The 19,759-nt window shown below is 36.2% G+C and overlaps 1 protein-coding gene and 1 pseudogene across 3 annotated transcripts; one reads left to right on the top strand and one right to left on the bottom strand.

Moving 5' to 3' along the window:
* Window positions 1–2,203: 2,203 nt before the first annotated feature.
* Window positions 2,204–7,886, bottom strand: LOC113728698 (L-type lectin-domain containing receptor kinase IX.1-like; annotated as a pseudogene).
* Window positions 7,887–11,871: 3,985 nt separating this feature from the next.
* On the top strand, window positions 11,872–16,518 carry LOC113731604 (uncharacterized). 3 transcript variants are annotated; one of them, XM_027256969.2, is made up of 4 exons: window positions 11,872–12,157; window positions 12,857–13,314; window positions 13,400–14,489; window positions 16,069–16,518. In XM_027256969.2, the coding sequence occupies exons 2-4, from the start codon at window positions 12,914–12,916 to the stop codon at window positions 16,369–16,371; spliced, it is 1,794 nt and encodes a 597-aa protein (XP_027112770.1). In that variant the 5' UTR covers window positions 11,872–12,157; window positions 12,857–12,913; the 3' UTR covers window positions 16,372–16,518. The 3 variants fall into 3 exon arrangements, with proteins under 3 accessions (XP_027112770.1, XP_027112769.1, XP_027112771.1); XM_027256968.2 differs by having other exon boundaries at window positions 11,873–12,157; window positions 12,849–13,314; XM_027256970.2 differs by having other exon boundaries at window positions 11,874–12,157; window positions 12,849–13,314; window positions 13,400–14,480.
* Window positions 16,519–19,759: the final 3,241 nt, after the last annotated feature.

Raw genomic sequence — 19,759 nt, 5'->3', positions numbered from 1 at the left:
AACATAATTTCCAATTTGTACATTTTTACCTCACATATATCAAATCACTACAGCACGTTTTTCTAAAAAAATTTATGAAAATAGCAACCCAAATGCAGACTTCTAGTATAACATAAAAGTATAATTGATACATAATAGGTGGATGACATTTTTTTTTTAAAAAAAAATGACATGACCTTTCTAAGTCTGATTTCATTTCACTAGGAGAGCCCTCAGCCCTGCCATCCAACATCACGGTCCAATAATGCCCAGGAATTGGAACTATCAGTATCATGATTTACAGTCAATTTTTTCCAAGAAATTTCCAACATGTATTGCCACCACCATTGCGGAGCCACAAAAATGTTCTAAAATGGAAAATCGTGATAAGTGGGGGGCGTTCTTGCAGACTTCAGAATTTGAACGTCGCTTTAGAAACTTATTATTATTAGTTTATTTAAAGTTTAAACTGGTGATTGTTAGCTAAAGCAAGTGAATGCAGAAACAAGCAGATAGAGCATAACGATAATGCATGCCAGTCGTTTTCTTCTTCCATTCTCAGTGGTCTCAGGACAAAGTGCCAAAATACTTGAATCGGAAAATGAAGAGGGAATATTCCAAAACATAGCCCCCTCGGGCCTCGGCCTCGTGGCCTCACTCTTAGAGCCTCTCGTCTCGGTCTAGCCTTCACATCATGTCTGACCTGACGTTACATTACAGCACGTGGGACCAATAGTGTGACAGACAGCCGTTTGTGTTTTAGTCCAAATTTGACAAATTTACTAGAATATATAAGTGTAGCTTTAAAACAGAGCACAGCAAAGAATGTTTTGAAAAAAAAGAAAAAAGAAAAAGAAATGAATCAGAGAGAATACCAAGGGGCGTGTACAGTTGCAGGTGACACGTTGCTTGCAATAATTTCAGGCAGGCAGACGGGAAAAATCATGATAAAAAAAGGCGTTTGAGATTACAGAACCCCACAGAAAGAGGAATGTGCCAATGCATCGGTTCAAAAGAGAAACTATAATCAATCTGTAAGGCGAAACAGCAGCAGCGTAACAAATGAATTGAAAAAGCAATTCATTCTTTTTCACTCAAGATCATCTAAAACCCCATGATAGTGTACTACATGGACATGAACATTTTTAAGTTGGGGAATCTATTAGCTAGCCTCAGGGAGGAGATACATTATTATACATATAGAGAAATCCCGTGATCCTTTGAAGCGGCCGTTGCGTCTTCAGCTTCAACTGTTGCATTCAGTAGCCAGAGAAGAATAACATCTGGATTCCATCCAGTTGGGAAAAATACGACATGAGTTTCTGTCATAAAGTAGTTTTTTTTTACCAATGATTATGAGGAGAGGTCTGCCCAATGCTAGAATGAAACACAATCTTCCTTTTGTTTAGCAGAGTTTATTGTTCTGCATAAACCTGAGCTCTACAACAATAAAGCATGATATGGGAGGCAATTTTCCGTCTGCGCAAGAAAAGCCCATAAACATGCCTTCCAATAAATGCCCTCATCTGCCTCAATATCATCATAAAAGAAAGATTACAAAATCACAAAATAAATCAATCTTCCAATTATCTGACTACAGCTGCAGGTGGAAAGCCAAATGCAGGGACACGCAAAAGGAACTACACCCCGGTTGTTTTTGGCGGGGTGTTGGAAAAGGAAATGTTACAAAACAAAATCTGAAACTTCAAAATCAGAAAATGAAGAGGAAAGGAGAGAAGTATTTTTTGTGCCTCGTGCAGCGAGAGTGCAACTGCAACCTTTAATAAGTCATAAAATGTGAAACCAAGGGTGCCTGAACACATGTTAGGACCACCGACCACAACAATTTCTCCCTATTCATGACAGGATGGATGGCAAGCATTTAACGTGCTCGTTGGTCCAATAATTGTCCATCAATCAATATGCTGACATTAAAGCATTTTCATTTTGTTTCCATCTGCTGACACACACAGTTGCTTCCAAATCCCAAAGAGAAAAAAGGGGAAGATAGAACAGAGATGATGAAGAGCAAGCCGAATCTAAAACATGCAAATGTATTTAAGTATCAAATGTCTTTACGAAATTGCATATACAATAGCATCATGGATTACATTATAAGAGGTTCCACAATTTTAAACTGCCAGCATGTCCACTTTGTTCTTGAAGTTGCTGTTAGAACCCACCCAGAACAGGCAAGGCTTCAATGTAATGTCTGTTGAAAAGCTTACTCTTGCGATGAATCCATGTCAATAGAACTAAACAAATCAAGAGCATCTTCATAAATGTCGCTGGAAGAGCTTACAGATTCCTCAACCTCTTCGAATTCGTCCATTTCATTACTCTTCATGAAAAGCCTTAATTTTTGTTCACATAATCTCAACTGGTCTTCCAACACAGCCCTTTCTGATTCATGCCTCTCTACAAGCCACTGCAATGAGCTAATAACATTGTCATCATAAAGCAGCTTCTCCTCAGCCAATCTTCTGTACTGCCTAGATTCCATTTCAATTAAACTCTTCTCATTTTGCAGGCGCAAAATCATTGCCATTGATTCCTCAACAACTGTGGCAGATGACATTCTCTCCTTCTCAAGTTCCAACAGAGCTGAATTTGCTCTGCGCCTTTCAGCCTTGATCAATCTTCTCAGTGCCAATACATCAACTTCCTTATCTTCATCACAATGCTCGTTTTCATCATCATCGCCATCATCATTATCTTTATTACACTCTTCACTACAAACATTGGTGGCCTCATACTGACCATCAGCGTCACAATTCAAAAGCTTGGTTTTTTCCAATTTGTCTATTACAGGGGAACCTGAATCATGCACATGCTTCAGTGGCTTAAATTTGCAAGATGAAATTTTTGAACTGCATTTCACATCGAAACCATGAGTTTCACAAATCCCCTTCCTCGAAGAACCTGACTTTCCACCAGAATCGCATAAAAATCTGAACTTTATTAATTTCAGCCCAAAACCCAATAATAGAAACAGTCCTAATACTTTTAAAATCTGCTTATAACTCCAAAAGATCAAAAACCCACATCCAAACTCTGAATTACAACTCAATTGCTTCAAGTACGAGCTAAGACAAGTAAGAGAATCCATCAAAACAAACCCCAGAAAATACTGCAAAACCCTCTTACGTAATTCAAGAACAGAGCAGAAAACTAGTAAGAAGCAGAGGTGACTAAGAATCTGCATATAGGTGTTGTGGGATTCTTAAATTAATTCAAATGGAATTTGTAACATGTGCTTAACAAAGCTTCAATTGCTTTAGAAAACAGATTGAGCTATGAAAAAACTGAGAGCGGGCTGCGTGGTAGGAGAAATGGGGAGTGTGCGTCTGGGGGATGGGAACTGAGAAGAGGCACAACGATCGAGGAGAAAGGGTAGTTATCAGAGGAGTGCACGAACTCAAACGTTATTTTGTTTCTTGGTTGCTCTGCTGAAAGTGCCGTTCGATATGGATCAGGGGCATGTGTGGCATTGGCGGCCGAAGCATCATGGGCAAATTAGGAATATTGAGAGTACCAATTTCACGTTGCCAAGGCTAATTATCTAGGATTTAACACTAAAGAATGGCAAATTGTACTTAGATACCTTGAAGATTGATACTCTAATGATGTTAGGGAATACAAAAAGTTATTTTAGTAGTAACCGAAGAAGGATGGACTGTGGAGTGCATTTGCATAATGTAAGTTAACCTTTAAAAAAAAATTAAAAACAGAAAAAAAATTAAAAAACAGAGTATGTAATGTGTGGTGAAATAAAATAGATTTCAGCACAATAGTGAGATATGGTGAATTAATTGAGGAAGGTTTTTAATTTACCAAAGCAGGCTTGATTAGAGGCTGTCGTTTAGTCAAAATTGCTGGGCTTAAAGGGCCGGCCTCGATTGGTTCAAAGACGTTTTATTTGCTGAATGTTGACTCCTTAAGCTAAACAAAAGTCTGTAACGGTGTAAATGAATTTACACAGATTGGTCACATATGAAGCAAGCTTTGGCAGTTGAAGCCAGCTTCAACAAAAGCCTAAATGCATTTCCGAGTTTGATTTGACCTTACAAATTGTCTTGTAGCCTTGCAGGGGACTGACTATCTATTTGTAAGGAGCAAAAGAATATGTAGAAGACCAAACAAGATAGTATGTGTGGAGAAGGAAGAAGAATTTTCTCATAATTATATCAGAGGAAAAAAAAAAAGGAGAAACTGATAGAAATAAAGAGGCTGAAACAACAAATTAAGAGAAAATATACTTTGGACGAATGCATGCATGCATGTAATAAAGTCCTGTCCGAATGTTATGGAGCAAAATTTCAAAACATGAGAGCATGAAGCTCTTTTTCTTCATCTTCTTCTTCGCCTTTTTTTTTTTTCTTTTTTTTTTTCCTTTTGGATGGGGCTGATTTTAGGTGGAGAAGATATATATATATATATATTTTAAAATCTTATTTGCTTCCGTTTGGTTTTGAAGTAATGCTACTGTTTACCGCCCAGATCAGATCAGATGGGATGGGAAAAAAATAGACGTATGAGCTTGACGTGAAAGTTGGTGACAATTGGAGTAAAAGTTTTGTTTACTGCATTGGCACTATTGTTTTTCTTCAAAGAAAGTTGTGACTGCGTAGCCGATTGGAATGCTTGAAGCAAGAAATTCAGTGCCCTATAGAACACGAGAAAGAGATTCTTTTTAGGTTAGATCCCTGCCCTTACCTTTCACCCGAAGGCTAAAAACTAATTCATTCTTTAAAACAAGCTGCTGCTGTGAATTGTGAAATCGCGTAAAATGCATCGATGATGCGTTCCCCCCAATCCTTAGGCAAAAACTCAACCACTTCAGACAGTCCACAATTCCTGTACCATTAAATAAAAGAGTGGAAAAGAACTAAACACAAAAGTTGTTCAAAGTTGTTTTGCCGGCCGCAAGCAGCAGCAGCTGAAGATAGCTGATAAAACACAACAAAATGGTAAACTGAATAATGTGAATAACAACAGGAATTGTTTTTGGGCTTTTATGACAAGGATCTAACACTTTTTAATTAGTGTCGAACTTTTCTACAAGGCATATTAATCATTAATGGAGGAGGTGCAACCAGAGTTTCTGACATACCCAATCTAGCTATGAAGATGTCTATGTCCTTGACCAAAAGAGATGAGTGACATATGGCTACACAGAACACAATTAGTAACATATAATAATATCTTCCACACTTTCCCCAATCCCCAGGGAGGGCTCAAGGTTCACGAGTTCAATCTGCAGGACGTTTTATTTGCAGCAAAAAGAATTCAGTCCTATTTTGACATATGGTGAACAAAACCACCACATTTTGAAGACCAATCTAAGCAAGTTCCGGAAATGTAATGCAGACGATGAAAGAGCAATACAAGATGAGGAGATTTGAGAAATCAGTCCTGGAAATATAGCCTGAAGATGGCATCCGCTGGTTGTAGATGAATGTAATGTTGAAGTAGATAATTTGAGCACTCATCTTTTTTCTTTTTTTTTTTTTTTGACTTTTCCGCGGCTCTTTTGTTCCCCTGGCTTGTCAAGTCCAGTAGTAATTTTGTTTCCGACATGGATTTACTGTCTCGTTTGAACAAATAGATGTCTCAATTTTCTTTTGGCTGTAACTATTTTAACTGTGGCTTTTGGCTGTGTGCTTGACATGCTTTTCCAGGCTGCTTAGATTGAAACTTTCTCTTGCGTGGCATTTCCTAGGGCACAAGCGCATATTGCCATCTTTAGTGCGCTCTGATGAGAGTTTTGATATCAAGTATTCTTTATCTTTCTTCCGAGGCTCTTTTTGGGCTTCAGTTTTAAGGTTGACTCTGTCCTCTGCCATTTTGTTCTGCATCCAGGATGAACATTTGGCTGTGAAAGCAGCTATACATAATTCATATCAGCATTCGCTATAAGTTACCAAGTTTCCTTGCTTAGTCACAGAGAATGCTTGCATGAGGTAATGCGTCCTTTTAGGATCGTATTTTTGTTAAATGTTGAGTTTTTCCACATTCACTAACATGTTTTCACATACGAATTTCCAATTAGTATTGAAAATGTAGCTCGAAGATGATTGCTGCTGGCCCTGTTCGGTGAATATATTATATTATTGATGGTTGGAGCAAGATATGTTGGAACTGGCATCTTCGATGGGAGAATTGGCTATTCAGCTTCAAAGTTTAGTACATGAATAGCTTGCCTAATTGAAGGCCTCCAGATACTGTCAGGAATGAGCACACCAGAGTGCAACAACCATCAATCTCTCCATTTCTTGTTCATCAAAATCTCTGCTTAGTTTCGGATCTATTGCTTCAAATAACATTCCCCGTCCATAGAGGTCCCAGGCCAACCCACTCCACAGTTCTTACTTGATCTTCCTGTACTCTGGCATTGATCGGCCTTCTACCGCATGCTATTTTCAGTGCTATCATTCCAAAGCTAAAAACGTCTGATTCCTTACTAGCCTTCCCTTTGATGACACATTCAGGAGCCATGTACCCCATTCTTCCTGCAAAACTGTTGTCTGCGATCCTTTTCCATGATCAACAAGTCTAGCTAACCCGAAATCGCCAAGTTTTGGATTGAAACTGGAATCCAGCATGACGTTACTTGATTTTATGTCCCTATGCACCACACACTGTCCCCATTCTTTGTGCAAGTATAGCAAAACTGACGCCATACCTTGCGCAATTTCCACTTCAATTGTAAAGTTTCTTTGAAAAGAGGGGAATCCAAGCTGCCATTTGGCATGTACTCGTAAACTAGTAGTAGCTGTTCCTTGTCATGGCACCAACCAGTTAGTTGCACCAAGTTTCTATGCCTTAATTGACTGATGATCTTCACTTCTGACTTCTGAGGCATACTCCTTTAGCCATTGTTTAGATCCTCTGGAGACTTTTTTGACTGCTTCATACGAATTTTCATCTCCCAAGAAACCTCTGTAAACCGCCCTTCTCCTAGCTTCTTCCCTTCGTCAAAGTTGTTTGTTGCACGTGCCAATTCATTGTATGTGAACTTCTTAGGCCTGCTGCCCTTTTCGATTTCGTTATCCATGAACAGGTCATGGGAATGATCCTGTTTCTTCTTGCTTTTCTTCCACCCAACACAACTAAATAGAGTCAATCCAAGAATTAGAACAGGCGAACGAACACTCAATCCAATGACAAGTGCTGCCTTGCTTTTCTTTTTCCGAGTGAATACTGTATTTAGAATTTGACTGGGGCTTGGTGTTGGCTCTTAACGATACATGCCAACTCGCAAACTGGAAATGAATTCCCAAAACTTGACATTGTTCTTCTCAAACAAAGCTCCTGTGGCTGCTGAGAAGCCAAAAGTAGCCAATTCTGGCAAGTAAACCCTCAAATCAACCACATAGTTTGGGCTGTCTTGTGTGATTTTGTTATCATATAAACCAGTGAAAGTAACTGCAAGATTCCTGGAAGGAGCATTCTAACTAATCCATGCATCATTTACCGCTCCTAACGTTATGTTGTTCCACCATATTGTAGTATTAACAGATTTCATAGAGTTGATGTTGATGCCTACATGGGTGATGGAACGGTCCCAATAATTTGGAAAAGTATCGAATTCCACAGCAACGAACGGATCAGCAGTGTTATTTTCTGCCATATTACCACCAGCTCTAAGCCCAGGGCCACTACCTTCTGTAGCTACAGCTGGAATTAAAAGGAGCCAAGAAGAAAGCAAGTCCATCAGCATAGCTGCTGCTACCTTCTGAGTCGATGGTAAAGGTGAAATAAGTGATGAAATCTGTTAAAATTCCTGAAGCCTTGTCCCACAAATGCGGAGGCTTAACATAGGTGGCTCTTCCTGATTTATTGCCCAACACGTCCTGGAGTGACTTGGATGCCTTGGTTTGAGATATAAGCATCTCCTGTAGCATTTATGAAGCGATTTGTATGATATTGACTGATTGCAAAAAGGTTGAAGTACAATGCAAATGCATCACGAAATCTGAGAAGAAAGAAGAAAAAGATCTTCAGAAGAATGACCACAGCCATGGGTTGGTCAAGTCTGGGGGTTGCTCTGTCTAATTAAACTGTAAATATATACCTGAGAAACAATCTTAGTAGGTCATATACTTCGTGTGTTCAAGTAGTCCTCCAAGACTTTTCAACAAAATAATTGTTCTTTCTTGAATTGATAACCTTTGTATTGTTCAAAGCTATAATTTTCTAGTTACGAATGGCTAACTTCTAAATCTATGCAAAGGTTCTTCTATTTCTACTGGTGATCAAGGTCAATGCTGTCGCTGCAACAGAGTTTCATAACCAACATCTCTTTTTCTTCATGAACGTGGAAGGTCTTAGCCTGTCCAACTCCTCTGCAATGCTTATGCTGTTCGATCACTGTACTGTTTCTAAAATGATTTGGTCCTGGGAAATTATTATCGCTGTCACACTACGATAAAATTGAAAAAAATACGAGTGATTTGCAGGTCCTTGAACACGGTTTTACGCAACTGCAAACCAGTCTAACCAGTAATAAAAATTGATGCCTGAGGTGAATATGGTTCGACACTTGAAGTCAACTGTGAAGAGTTGGCGTAATGAGGTATAGGATGACAATTGGATTTGGCTGCTGTCAGAAATATCTGCATGCTGCGGATATATTGTGGTGTTCTTGGCAATGAGATGGGGTGCACTGTGTTGGGACTTGGGACAGGGACACCAGATGGAAGAATTGGCAGTGGAGCTTCAAAATGAAGCACAGAGTCAATTTGATAACTCAAGGCCGGATATTATGAGCACACATCAAAGGCCAACAATCATACATCAAGTGTTCCATTTCCTCCCCAGTGAATTCTAAATGGAGTTTCTGGTGCAGCAGATGCAACAGGATTTGCCATTCCACGAGGGCCAAAACCCGTTCAACCATGTTTTCTTGACTTTCGTTCCTTTGTCATTTCCCCAAGCTCTTTCCAATGCTACATACAACTCCAATGCTCTGGATCATCAGTTTCTTTACCGGATTTGCCTGTGATGGCACGTTCAGGAACCATGTAGCCCATACTAGCAGCCTAAACTGTTGTTTGGGATTTCTTTTCATAGGTAACCAGACTTTTTTTTTTTTTTTTTTTTGTCAACACAGGGGTGTCCGGGTCAAGACCCGAAGGCGACCCGACTAATCCCCTGCGCCTGAAGTACCCCGCCCCCCAAGAGCACCCAGGCGGTATGTGAGGCCAGACTCGAACCTGTGCCACCCCGAAGATAACAAGACTCATAGGTAACAAGACTTGCCAAAGCCAAAGTCCTCATGTTTTGCTCTGAAACAAGACTCGAACCTGTTTTGCTCTGAATCTATCAAAATATTACCAGACTTTTTGAGTCGCTCCGCATGCACCACACGTCGCTCCACTCCATGTAAATAAAGCAATGTTGAGGCTAAGTCTTGATTAATACTACTGTAACTTTTATTCCGTGTTAGTAAGCTTTTCTCCTTTGAAAAGATGGGAGTCCAAGCCCAAGCCGCCATTGGGCATGAATTCACACTAGCCCTAAAGTTAATCTTCCTAGTTAATCTTCCTAAAGTTAAAAGTGGATGGGAATAATTCAGGGATAATTTTAGAAACCTTCCTTGAGGTTTTTGACAATTTCACTACCCTCCCCTGAGGTTTTAAAAATTTTACTTACATCCCTTGTCAGTCAAAACCCAATGCTTACATCACTAATGGCTAAATGACTTTATTACCCTTATCATTTAGGATAATTACACATACTATATGTGAAGGAAAAGAGTTAAAATTTTGCTAACTACATTAACCATAGTTTGGATTGTAAAAAGTTAATTAATTTGCCATCTAAACGTAGAGTCAATATTAGGTGTAACTTTTTAAATTTTTATATACTTGACAAATAAAAGAAATCATATGTAATGCGGTTGATAAATTAAAGGATTTAGACATGAGAAACAATTATACAGTGTACAGACTAAATTGACCATAATTTGAAATTAAAAAAAAAAATCTAATTTGGCATCTAAAAGGGGATCCAATACTAGGCATCATTTTTTTCCAATTTATGCACTGGATAAATAAAAGGAATAAAAAAATAAAGAGATTTCAATTGAGTTAATTTTTCTTATAATTATGGTGATAGCAAGAATCTTAAGGTATGGGAAAAAATGTTTTGTTAAATTTTGGAAGTTGTTATTTTTTGTTATGGATAATTGACATTTTTTATTCACCACGTATAGTAATGGCCCCATAAGTAAATTAACTAGTTAGATCAAATATTTAATCTAACTAATATAATAGTTGAGGGGCACTTTTGACATAAACAAATCTTTTCACATCTAAAATTATTTTTTTATTGTTAGCTTTTTTTAATTGGACTAAATTGTTACAAGAAAATTGGTTTCGAAGGAGGTTAAACAGTCAAAAATCTTAGGGGAACTGAGGTATTTGAAATTATCCCATTAATTAACGTAAGCAATTACTAGAATTTTACCTATGCCTTAGCATGGTCTTTTTATTTATTTATTGTGAATTTATACAAATATGAATAATTTAAATACTTAAATTAACAACAATCCTACATGTTCATTCATATTAACTTTAAAAAATTAATGTATTTTAAATGCTCAATTATTTACTAATTTTAAATAATTTGTTTACATACTTTCACTATAATATAATATTATACATCAAAGAATGTATTTCGTATCAAAAACTTGATAGATATTATTTTTTATAAATATTATTTTAGATAATTTAAATTTTTATAATGACCATAAACCTAGAAGTATATATTCATATTTAATTAAGTAGAAAAGATCTAGTAATCCGTTTTTTTCATCAATAAATCAACAATATTGGTAAATCTGTCGATGTAACAGTTAATTTTTTTTTACTAGGTTAATTCAAAATTAAGAGAAGATATGATGAACAATTTGAACACCAATCAATGATATTGTGGTAAAAGGAAGTAATTTATGGAATATGTAAGATTTTAATAATTGTGATTTGAAAAAGGTTTTAGTACAGTTCAATGTAATAATTTGATAGAAAACATATATTATTAACATAAAATTAGTTATTTTGGATATCATTAAGATAAGATTAGTTATTTTTTAAAATTATTTTAAAATTAGAGATAATTTTTAAACACACAATAAAAAATTTAATATGGGTAAAATCCAAATGACTCATAACCCGTTAATTTTCTTCAATTAGGCATATCATATACGAGTGAGAGACAACTCTAATTAAAATAACTATTTTCATATATACATATATTTATATATTCCCCCCCCCCTCAACCCGCTCCCCCCAAAAAAACCCACCAAAAAGAAGGAAAAAAAATAAAAAAACAATGACAATGTGGTTTCAGCCATTCACATTTACCCACCAAAAAAAAAAAAAAGGAAAAAGGGGTTAACAGACATACGAGTTTCAATATCTAATGCTAATATGCAAACTTGAAACCTTCTTCAAGAAGAATCACATGCAGCCTTCACCAAGAGAAGATAATCGTCCTACGGTTAGGAACAAACGCCATTTCTTTGGAAGATTGAGCTCAAAACATTTTATCCAGATGACCGACCTCAAGAATTCAGACAAGTAACTTCAATTTCAATTTTGATCACAATCTAAGACACGTTCATAACTACAACATAAAATGCATGTATTGCGAATTTTTTTAGTAGACATTGTAGCTATTATGCTCAGTTTAAAACGGCACGTAGACCCGAATTTAATATCCTCTTAAAACCGGCCAATGGAGAGCTTTATCGAATAACTAGGACAGGCACGTCACCTGGAAATTCCCAGAAAAAGTAATTTAAAAAAAAAGAACAAAAACCATTTCATGTTTTGTTTCTTTCTTTTGGACTGAAAACGACGTTGTTGAAGTACCCTCAAATCCTTTTCATTTTTGGCCTTTTTCGCTCCCTCTCTTTGTTTTTGGGCCATTGTTAACTCTTCCCAGGAAAAACAAGTAACTTCGCCACACAGATCTCCCAAGTCCCAACTCTCCTTCAAATCACAGTCCGTACACCCACAATCCCACGTTCGTTCAGTCAATGCTCAACCGCCTCCACCCCTCCCCATTAGATGACGGAGTAAAGGATCCCAGGAGCTACTTTAATGACTCAAGCCCACTGGATTGTCAATTTTTTCAAGCTTTAATTCACTAAAAAAGCACATGCAGAAAGGTATTACGGTCTCTAGCCCACCAGTCGACCACCCCTATCCTCACATTTCTTCTACTGCTATATCTGTTTGTTACTGGCATTTTCTTTGTGGGAAGTTTTCTGAATCACGTTTACTGTGCTGGAAGCTTTCTGAGAATATATTTCCATTGCTTGCCTTGGAAATAATTAGAAAGAAGGCATGGGTTTTAGGCACTTGTGGGGGTACCTTTTTTGCTTTATGTTTTCAAGAAAAGTGAGTAAATGTGAGTGAGCTTGATTTCTGATTTCTAAGTTTTGCTTTTTTTTTTTTTTTTTTTGTATCTCTTAAAAATTTTCGATTATTTTTGAAGAATGTATCTTATTTTTTATGTCTCAAATTGATTTGATGCAACTATTGAATAGCTCATTTTAGACTTGATTAGATTTGAGATACACATGTAGGAAGAGCTGTTACCTTTAAAATTTAAAATTTATGTTGGTTTGCAAGTAGAACAGAAAGTGAGTTTGTTTTTTATATTCTTCGGCTCATCATTTTTAGGGGTCTAATTTGCAGAAAGTGTGAAAACAAAAAGACAGAAAAAGTATTTCCAAATGTCCATTCAATTTTTTTACTGAAAAAATTATGTTCTTATTATTTTTCTGTGCGTGTTCTAAAATTTTTCTTTTAAATTCTTACATGTCTATGCTTACGCCACGATACTGATGCCATCAGGCTTTTAGTTCCAGTTCTACTGGTTGGACTGACTGACCCCTGATCCGGTAGCTTGTCCAAAAGCCATGGCTGCAGCTTTAGAATGCTGGACTAGTCGAGCTAGTGCAGATGAGGACATGGTGGAGCAAGTTTTGATGAGAACCCAGGACAGATCCGAAGCTCCTCCAGGAAACTCCAATCCTGCAACCTCCAGTGGAGGAGCTTTTAGAGACTCTTCCACAATGCAGAAGCGACTGCAGAGGCTGAGCCGCAATGTGTCTGAGGCTATTGCCTCTTTCAAGAACTCCCTTAACCTTGACTTGGTCCGTGATCTGCCCTCGTCGACACAGATTAGTCGTGGTGAAAATGGCCGAAAGCACGTTTGGGCCACTGTTGTACGGAGCTTAACTCAGCTTTATCCTGGTAGTCAACTCCCTGAAAAGCTTGTTTCCAACATTCGCAAGCATTATGATTCTCTACCAGACAGGTTCAGAACCTAAAGTTAAATATCCTGCTCCTATGTTTACATTTCTTTTGTTTTGACAATTATGTTTCTTATGCAATTTTAATAGCTACGCACAAGCTGGATTTGAAATGAAGGATGTGTTTCTGCATATGAAATTGGTAGAGCAATCAATAACGGAGGACCAGCCAGCTTTAATGACACAAGAGGTGTCTGATGATGAGGCTAATGGGTCAGTAGTCAAGCTGACATTTGCATGTAACTCTCCACTTTCATGGCCAGCAATGTCGGGTGCACTTGATAGTGCTTCCATTTGTTGCAAGAAAGTTCAGATCTTTGAGAGGAAGGGATTGACATTGGGAATTGTCATGCTATTGGTTCAATCTGGGCAAGAAAAATTGTTCAAAACCCAGATTGAAAGTGCACTTAAAGTAGCTCTGAAGAAGCCAAAAAGTACCTCCATGAAGCTGTCCTTTGGGCTTTGCGGCTGTCAGGAGGATAATGCAAGGGGTAGAGAGTTTGGAGAGACGGATGAAGATTGTGTGGAGCAGAGTTATAGCAATGGGATTGAGAATGGCAGTCCTAAGGTTCAGTTACGAGTGCCTTTACCAACTACTTCCATTGTAGTTTCGGTTGATGAATGGCAGACAGTGCAATCAGGAGGCAATGAGATCAGGAAGTGGTTACTAAGTACTGATAATCTTGAGTTTATTGATCAGATTGGGGCTACTACATTTAAGGGGGTTTATAAGGGCAAAAGAGTTGGGATTGAGACGCTCAAGGGATGTGATAAGGGGAATGCATATGACTTCGAGCTTCGAGAGGATTTATTGGAGTTAATGACTTGTGGGCACAAGAACATTTTGCATTTTTATGGTGTTTGTATTGATGAAAATCACGGGTTATGTGTTGTGACTAAGTTGATGGAAGGCGGATCAGTTCAGGATTTGATGTCAAAGAACAAGAAGCTTCATACTAGGGAAATTATGAGGATTGCTGCTGATGTAGCAGAGGGAATCAAGTTCATGAATGATCATGGTGTAGCATATAGGGACCTCAATACCCAGCGGATTTTGTTAGACAAACATGGAAATTCTTGTTTGGGGGATATGGGAATAGTGGCAGCTTGCAAAAGTACTGGTGAGGCTATGGAGTATGAAACTGATGGTTACAGGTGGCTAGCTCCTGAGGTTTGTATGGTATTAACTTTCTTTTTTTCTATTTTTTCTTTTTTCCAACACATGCATATAAATAGACATGCATATAAATTCATGTTGTAATCAAATTATTAACAGGTCTTGAGAAATTTGTGGAAGATGGGAATCATCCTACAAATCTAGATTGTCCAACTGTCGTGTTATAAAAGAAATGGTAAAACAGAAACATAAATATGAAAAAGTAAAATAATGTTTTTGTTAGTAACCACAAAGGACTTTATGCATATTTGCAGACCCTTATAACCCACTGTATACTGTAGATACTTTTCATTATTTGTTCTCCTGAAGCAAGAGAATTCCATTGATTGTTGGGTATCCTCAAAAGGCCAGCTACTTATTTGATGGTTTGATTAGGTATTCTGTTTCTGGTTCAAGTACAGTAGTGCAGAAATTCTAAAGCAAATAAGTAGTTTCAAGTAAGGATGAGGACCAAACTTTTCCTTTTGATCCTATGCTGAACTGTTGTTGAACTGTGACTTAGTGGTGCCAGATTAGCTGATCTTCTCTAATTTATTGATATTTAGCTTACTTCACTATTTGATTGACCGTTTCAAAATGTTAGTTTATTAGTGAAAGCACAAACTAGCCCATAAAATAAAGTATGCTTTCTTTACAGAAAATCTTGCCCTTCATAGTACCTAAGCAGAACATTACCTTGGAAAACCTGCAGCAACCAAAATTCTTCATGTAAAGGAAGGATTTCTACCGTGGAAACTTTTTGTTCTCGAGTGTTGCTCTTTCAAGAATATAGTTATATTCAGTGTATGTTAGGCTTTTGCGGTTCTGTCCACTTAATGAGAACTTTATGTCAATTATCCCTTCATTATTGTTTTGTGCATGCGTAACATGTTTTCATGATAATTTTGCTTTCCACGTTAAGAGGTTGTTTGCCTTTAAGACTTTAGCTAAGCAGAAGTAAAGTAGCTTTAATCTAGCTTTACTGTTTCTCTCTCTCATCATTAGTGGAGGCTGGGAGTGTTGGGCAATAATCTCCCCTAGTGTTTATTATATTCCATCCTACCATGCTGGTAACCTACTTTGGACCCTGAAACTTTTGATTTTAGGCCTTTGACATCCTCGCCTCATTAAACTGAAATAAATGATTAACTAAATTTCATGAACCTGTAGTTCATATCCTTGAACAAAATGTTTGCAAAGTAGAATTTGTTTCCTGATACTTGTTAACGTTTCATTGCTCTTGGGCCTGGGAAAGAGGAAAGTGATTGGTTTGTTGGGGATAAAACTCTTCTTCTTCCGATCTTAGTCAAGCTAAGAGTTTCTAGAAAAACACTTTTGAATCGATTTGCTGCCTACATGTATAACTGCTGAATTAAACATAGCTTCCTACTCAACAGCTTGGGCTTTAGATCCTTCAGATCACCTGACTAATTTAATGTAAAAGTAAGCTTTTCTAAAGGCATCTTTCTTGACATGAAATTTCCCAAAGAAAATTGAATGGGGACCTAAAGAGAGAAGAAAACCAAGAAGAGAATGGAGTTTGTTAATATAATGATGGAAGTCATGTTGATGATGTTACTTAATTTGCAATTCGGCATCACAGATAATTTCAGGTGATCCAGAGGGTGTCACAGAGACATCAATGAGTAACGTGTATAGCTTTGGGATGGTATTATGGGAAATGGTTACTGGTGAGATTGCCTATTCTGCTTATTCACCAGTGCAAGCCGCTGTTGGAATAGCTGCATGTGGGCTTAGACCTGATATCCCGAAGGACTGCCCCCAAATACTTAGGGCTCTGATGATGAAGTGCTGGAATAACTGTCCGGAAAAGCGTCCTCAGTTCTCAGATATTCTATCAACATTGAGACGTCCTATTAACAGTTGCCATGACGTCGCTAGGTGATAAATCTCTTTCATCTTCATGCAACCTGATCTAGGAGGATACTGAAAGTCTGTATAAATTACAGCAAGTAAATGCTGAAATGCCTGATATACATATGCGAAGTCACCTTTTGGATTTTCATTAGAATCAAAGTATAGATATTAGATACTCCTGTTTCTACTTTTCCTGCCATAACTATTTTTTTCTAAGAAGGGAAAAGGGTAGGGATTCTTGTTACATTCTTTTTGTTTTCTTTTTTTTTTTTTTTTTTTTTTTTTTGCAGTTTTTGGGATATAATAAATTCGCGTTTCTTGTTGTATGCAATGTACATTTTTTTAAAACACTGTTTGGGATGCGTAGTTCCCACATTTTAGAAAGAAAAACCAAATGCATCTTTTACAGCACGCAACTCGACTTACACCTGCTTGTTCAATATGTTTTTCTAGGGCTTTTCCCTTTTTGTTCCATGGTGGCTGCTTGGGGCCTGGTGTTGGCCTTCTTTTTTTTTTTTTGTCCTTTGTTTTTTTTGGGGTATGCGCACTAAGCCTCAGTGGAGTTCTCCGGAGGCTGGACAATATGGCTTGTCAATTTGGCATGTAATTATTGTCTTTTGTTGAAAAGAGTGATTAGGATGTTCTTTTGACACATTAGGACAAGACCCACATGATTCTCACCAAAGAGAGATATGTCTATAGGTTTGATCAATGTGAGGTTGTGTTGTTGTGGGAAAGGTCATCTGTTGGGGCCCCGAGTGATTGGAGGGGAGAGAACATGAAAAGGAATGACGGGAATATCTTTCCTCGTTTGTCTGGCCAATGGATCCCCGGACGCATGTGCCCCAACAAAACTAATTTGCTTCCCCTTTTCTCTCCCACAAATTCATGTCAATGAAGTGTTCTTTCTTCTTGTTCCATTACATTGTCTCACAGAAGTAAGCATGTTTTTGCAAATAAACCTAATCTCTACAGTAACTTCAAAAGCCGGCAACTTTTGAAGTCCTTTGAAGTGTTCTTTCTTCTGTCTTCACTTTTTTTTATTGGGTGTGTGGTGGTGGTGGTGGGGGCAGAAGAGTCGTCACTCTTCACTCTTGTTTTTTGGTGGATTATCCTCTAGACCAGATAACTTAATCAAACACGATAGTAGATAACTAATTTTGAATCCAGAGTTGAAAACTGGTTGAATCACATGATCAGCAGCAGAACAGTCGTGGAAGAAGGGTGCACGGTCCGCATGCTTGCATGTGTGTGCTGCTGATTATCAGAACTCTGAAATCCTTGTACATTAGCGGAATCAATCATCTCGGCATAGTTTTGTTTGCATTCCTCCTTTTATTTCCCCTTACTTGGTTATTATTAAATTGAACCAAGGTGATTAAAACGTTTGATATAACTAGTGATATATAACTAGTAATAACTCACGTTCAAAGCACGTGAATATGTTTTTCTAAGATACAAAACCTTTAGTATACTACTAAATTTCTGTGTAAAACTTTGATTATTGGCATAAATATAAACTAAGAAACCATATAATGAATAAAGTTAAAGAGTAATTAGTGGTTGTATAAAACGTTTATTGTATACAAAGCATTAAAAGTTTATTGTGGATTCTACTGTCTGTTATAAAAACTTTGAGAATAGAAGGTTATCATATTTTTATTGTATACAAAGCAATTAAAGATTCAATGTGTATTCTACGGTTATTAAAATTTTGAAAATGGAAGATTATCATATTTAAACTAAATTGTTGGTATAATATTGACTAAGAAATCATATAATAAACAAAATTAAGTAATTGCTAGTTGTACAAAACCTTTATTACATACACAGGAATTAAAAGTTTATTGTGCATTTTGCAATTACAAAAAGCTCTGAAAATGGAATAATATCGTATCTAAATTAAGTTGTTACATATTTTATTTGGATTGTGATGGTAAAAAGCGAAAATTTTCTATGCTATGTCAAACCAGTGCATGCAACAAAACTTGAGCAATATATATATATATATATATATATATATATATATACACACACACACACACTAAAACATTCTGATTTGGATACAACAAACTTTTATCAATTTCAGTAGTTGTAAACCTTTTTATTATTTTTTTTAAACAATTATCGGTAACTTTTTTTAGGAGCTTTCTTAATCAATATGACATAATGTAGTGAATTTAATCATCAATTTAACATTTTATTTTCCATTAGCTATTTATAACCTTTTGTTTTCTTATTAATTGTGATTTTCTTTTAAATCAATATGTATATAAAATATACTTAACTTTAATTATCACAAATAACAATATAATAATTGGAGATAGTTTTAACATGTACAATAATTGGAGATGAGGGAAATGATTGGTGAATATAGTTGTAAATGGATAGTTTTTAATTCTAATTACCAACATTTTTTGAGATGTGATTTATTGAAACTTTTCATTTTTTCTTGTTAGTGTCATGATCGAAATGTAATAATTCTAATTACAAAGTATGCAATAACTCTAATTAAAAGATATGAAGGTAATTTAGACATAACAAAAATTAAGATCAAAATATGCTTACATTCTTACATTTTCTATTGTCAAGAGTCATCATACTTTTTATGTAGGAATGTCATAGAGTTGGCAAAAATGTCTAAAACCCAACAACTCGCCCTACCCACTCACTAATTTTGAAGAATGGATTGGATTAGTTGAATTGGGTAAGAACAACCCAACTTGTTTATTGGACAGATTAGGTTTTTTATTTGAGTACCTAATACCTAACTTGTTCAAAAATAATTCAAAATAATAAATACAAGATTCAATACACATATGTCCAACTACTTGCATTTGGGCATGTGTTAACAATTCATTGACCAATTTGTATTCAAAATTCTCATATATATGTTTTCAATTAATTTTTTAAATTTTTATTTAAAAGAAAAAAAACTTGAAATAAAAACTCATGCTTATTTTACTTTTACAACAATAGTTAAACTTGTTCAACATCTATAATAATTTATTATGTCTTTTAAGAGTATATTATTTTCCTCCCTTTTTTGTCTTTTTTTTTTGTTGTTGTTCTCCGAGTGTTACTTGTTTCTATTTGTTAATATTTTGCGTACCTAGAATAGAGTTTTAAATTTGTACTAATTCCATTGTTTTACTTTTCTCTAAGTTGTTTTATTTCATTGTTAATAATTCCTCATCAATATTATAATAAAATAAATTAGATGTCTCTTAATTATATTTTCGAGCATGATATAATATAGCATTCAATAATTTAAATACATAGAATATTACAACTTACAATAAAGTAGATATGAATAGTAAGTGTTAAATAAGTTCTGACAAAAATAAGTTTCAATCAATTAGTAGTATTAAAAAGTATAAAGTAAACATTTTTTTTTTGGTTAATCTATTTAAGTG

This window comes from Coffea arabica, chromosome 2e (genome assembly GCF_036785885.1).
Source record: "Coffea arabica cultivar ET-39 chromosome 2e, Coffea Arabica ET-39 HiFi, whole genome shotgun sequence".
In the NCBI taxonomy this organism is placed as follows: domain Eukaryota; kingdom Viridiplantae; phylum Streptophyta; class Magnoliopsida; order Gentianales; family Rubiaceae; genus Coffea; species Coffea arabica.
Note: the sequence above shows the minus strand (reverse complement) of the source record. Positions and strands in the feature narration are given on the sequence as shown.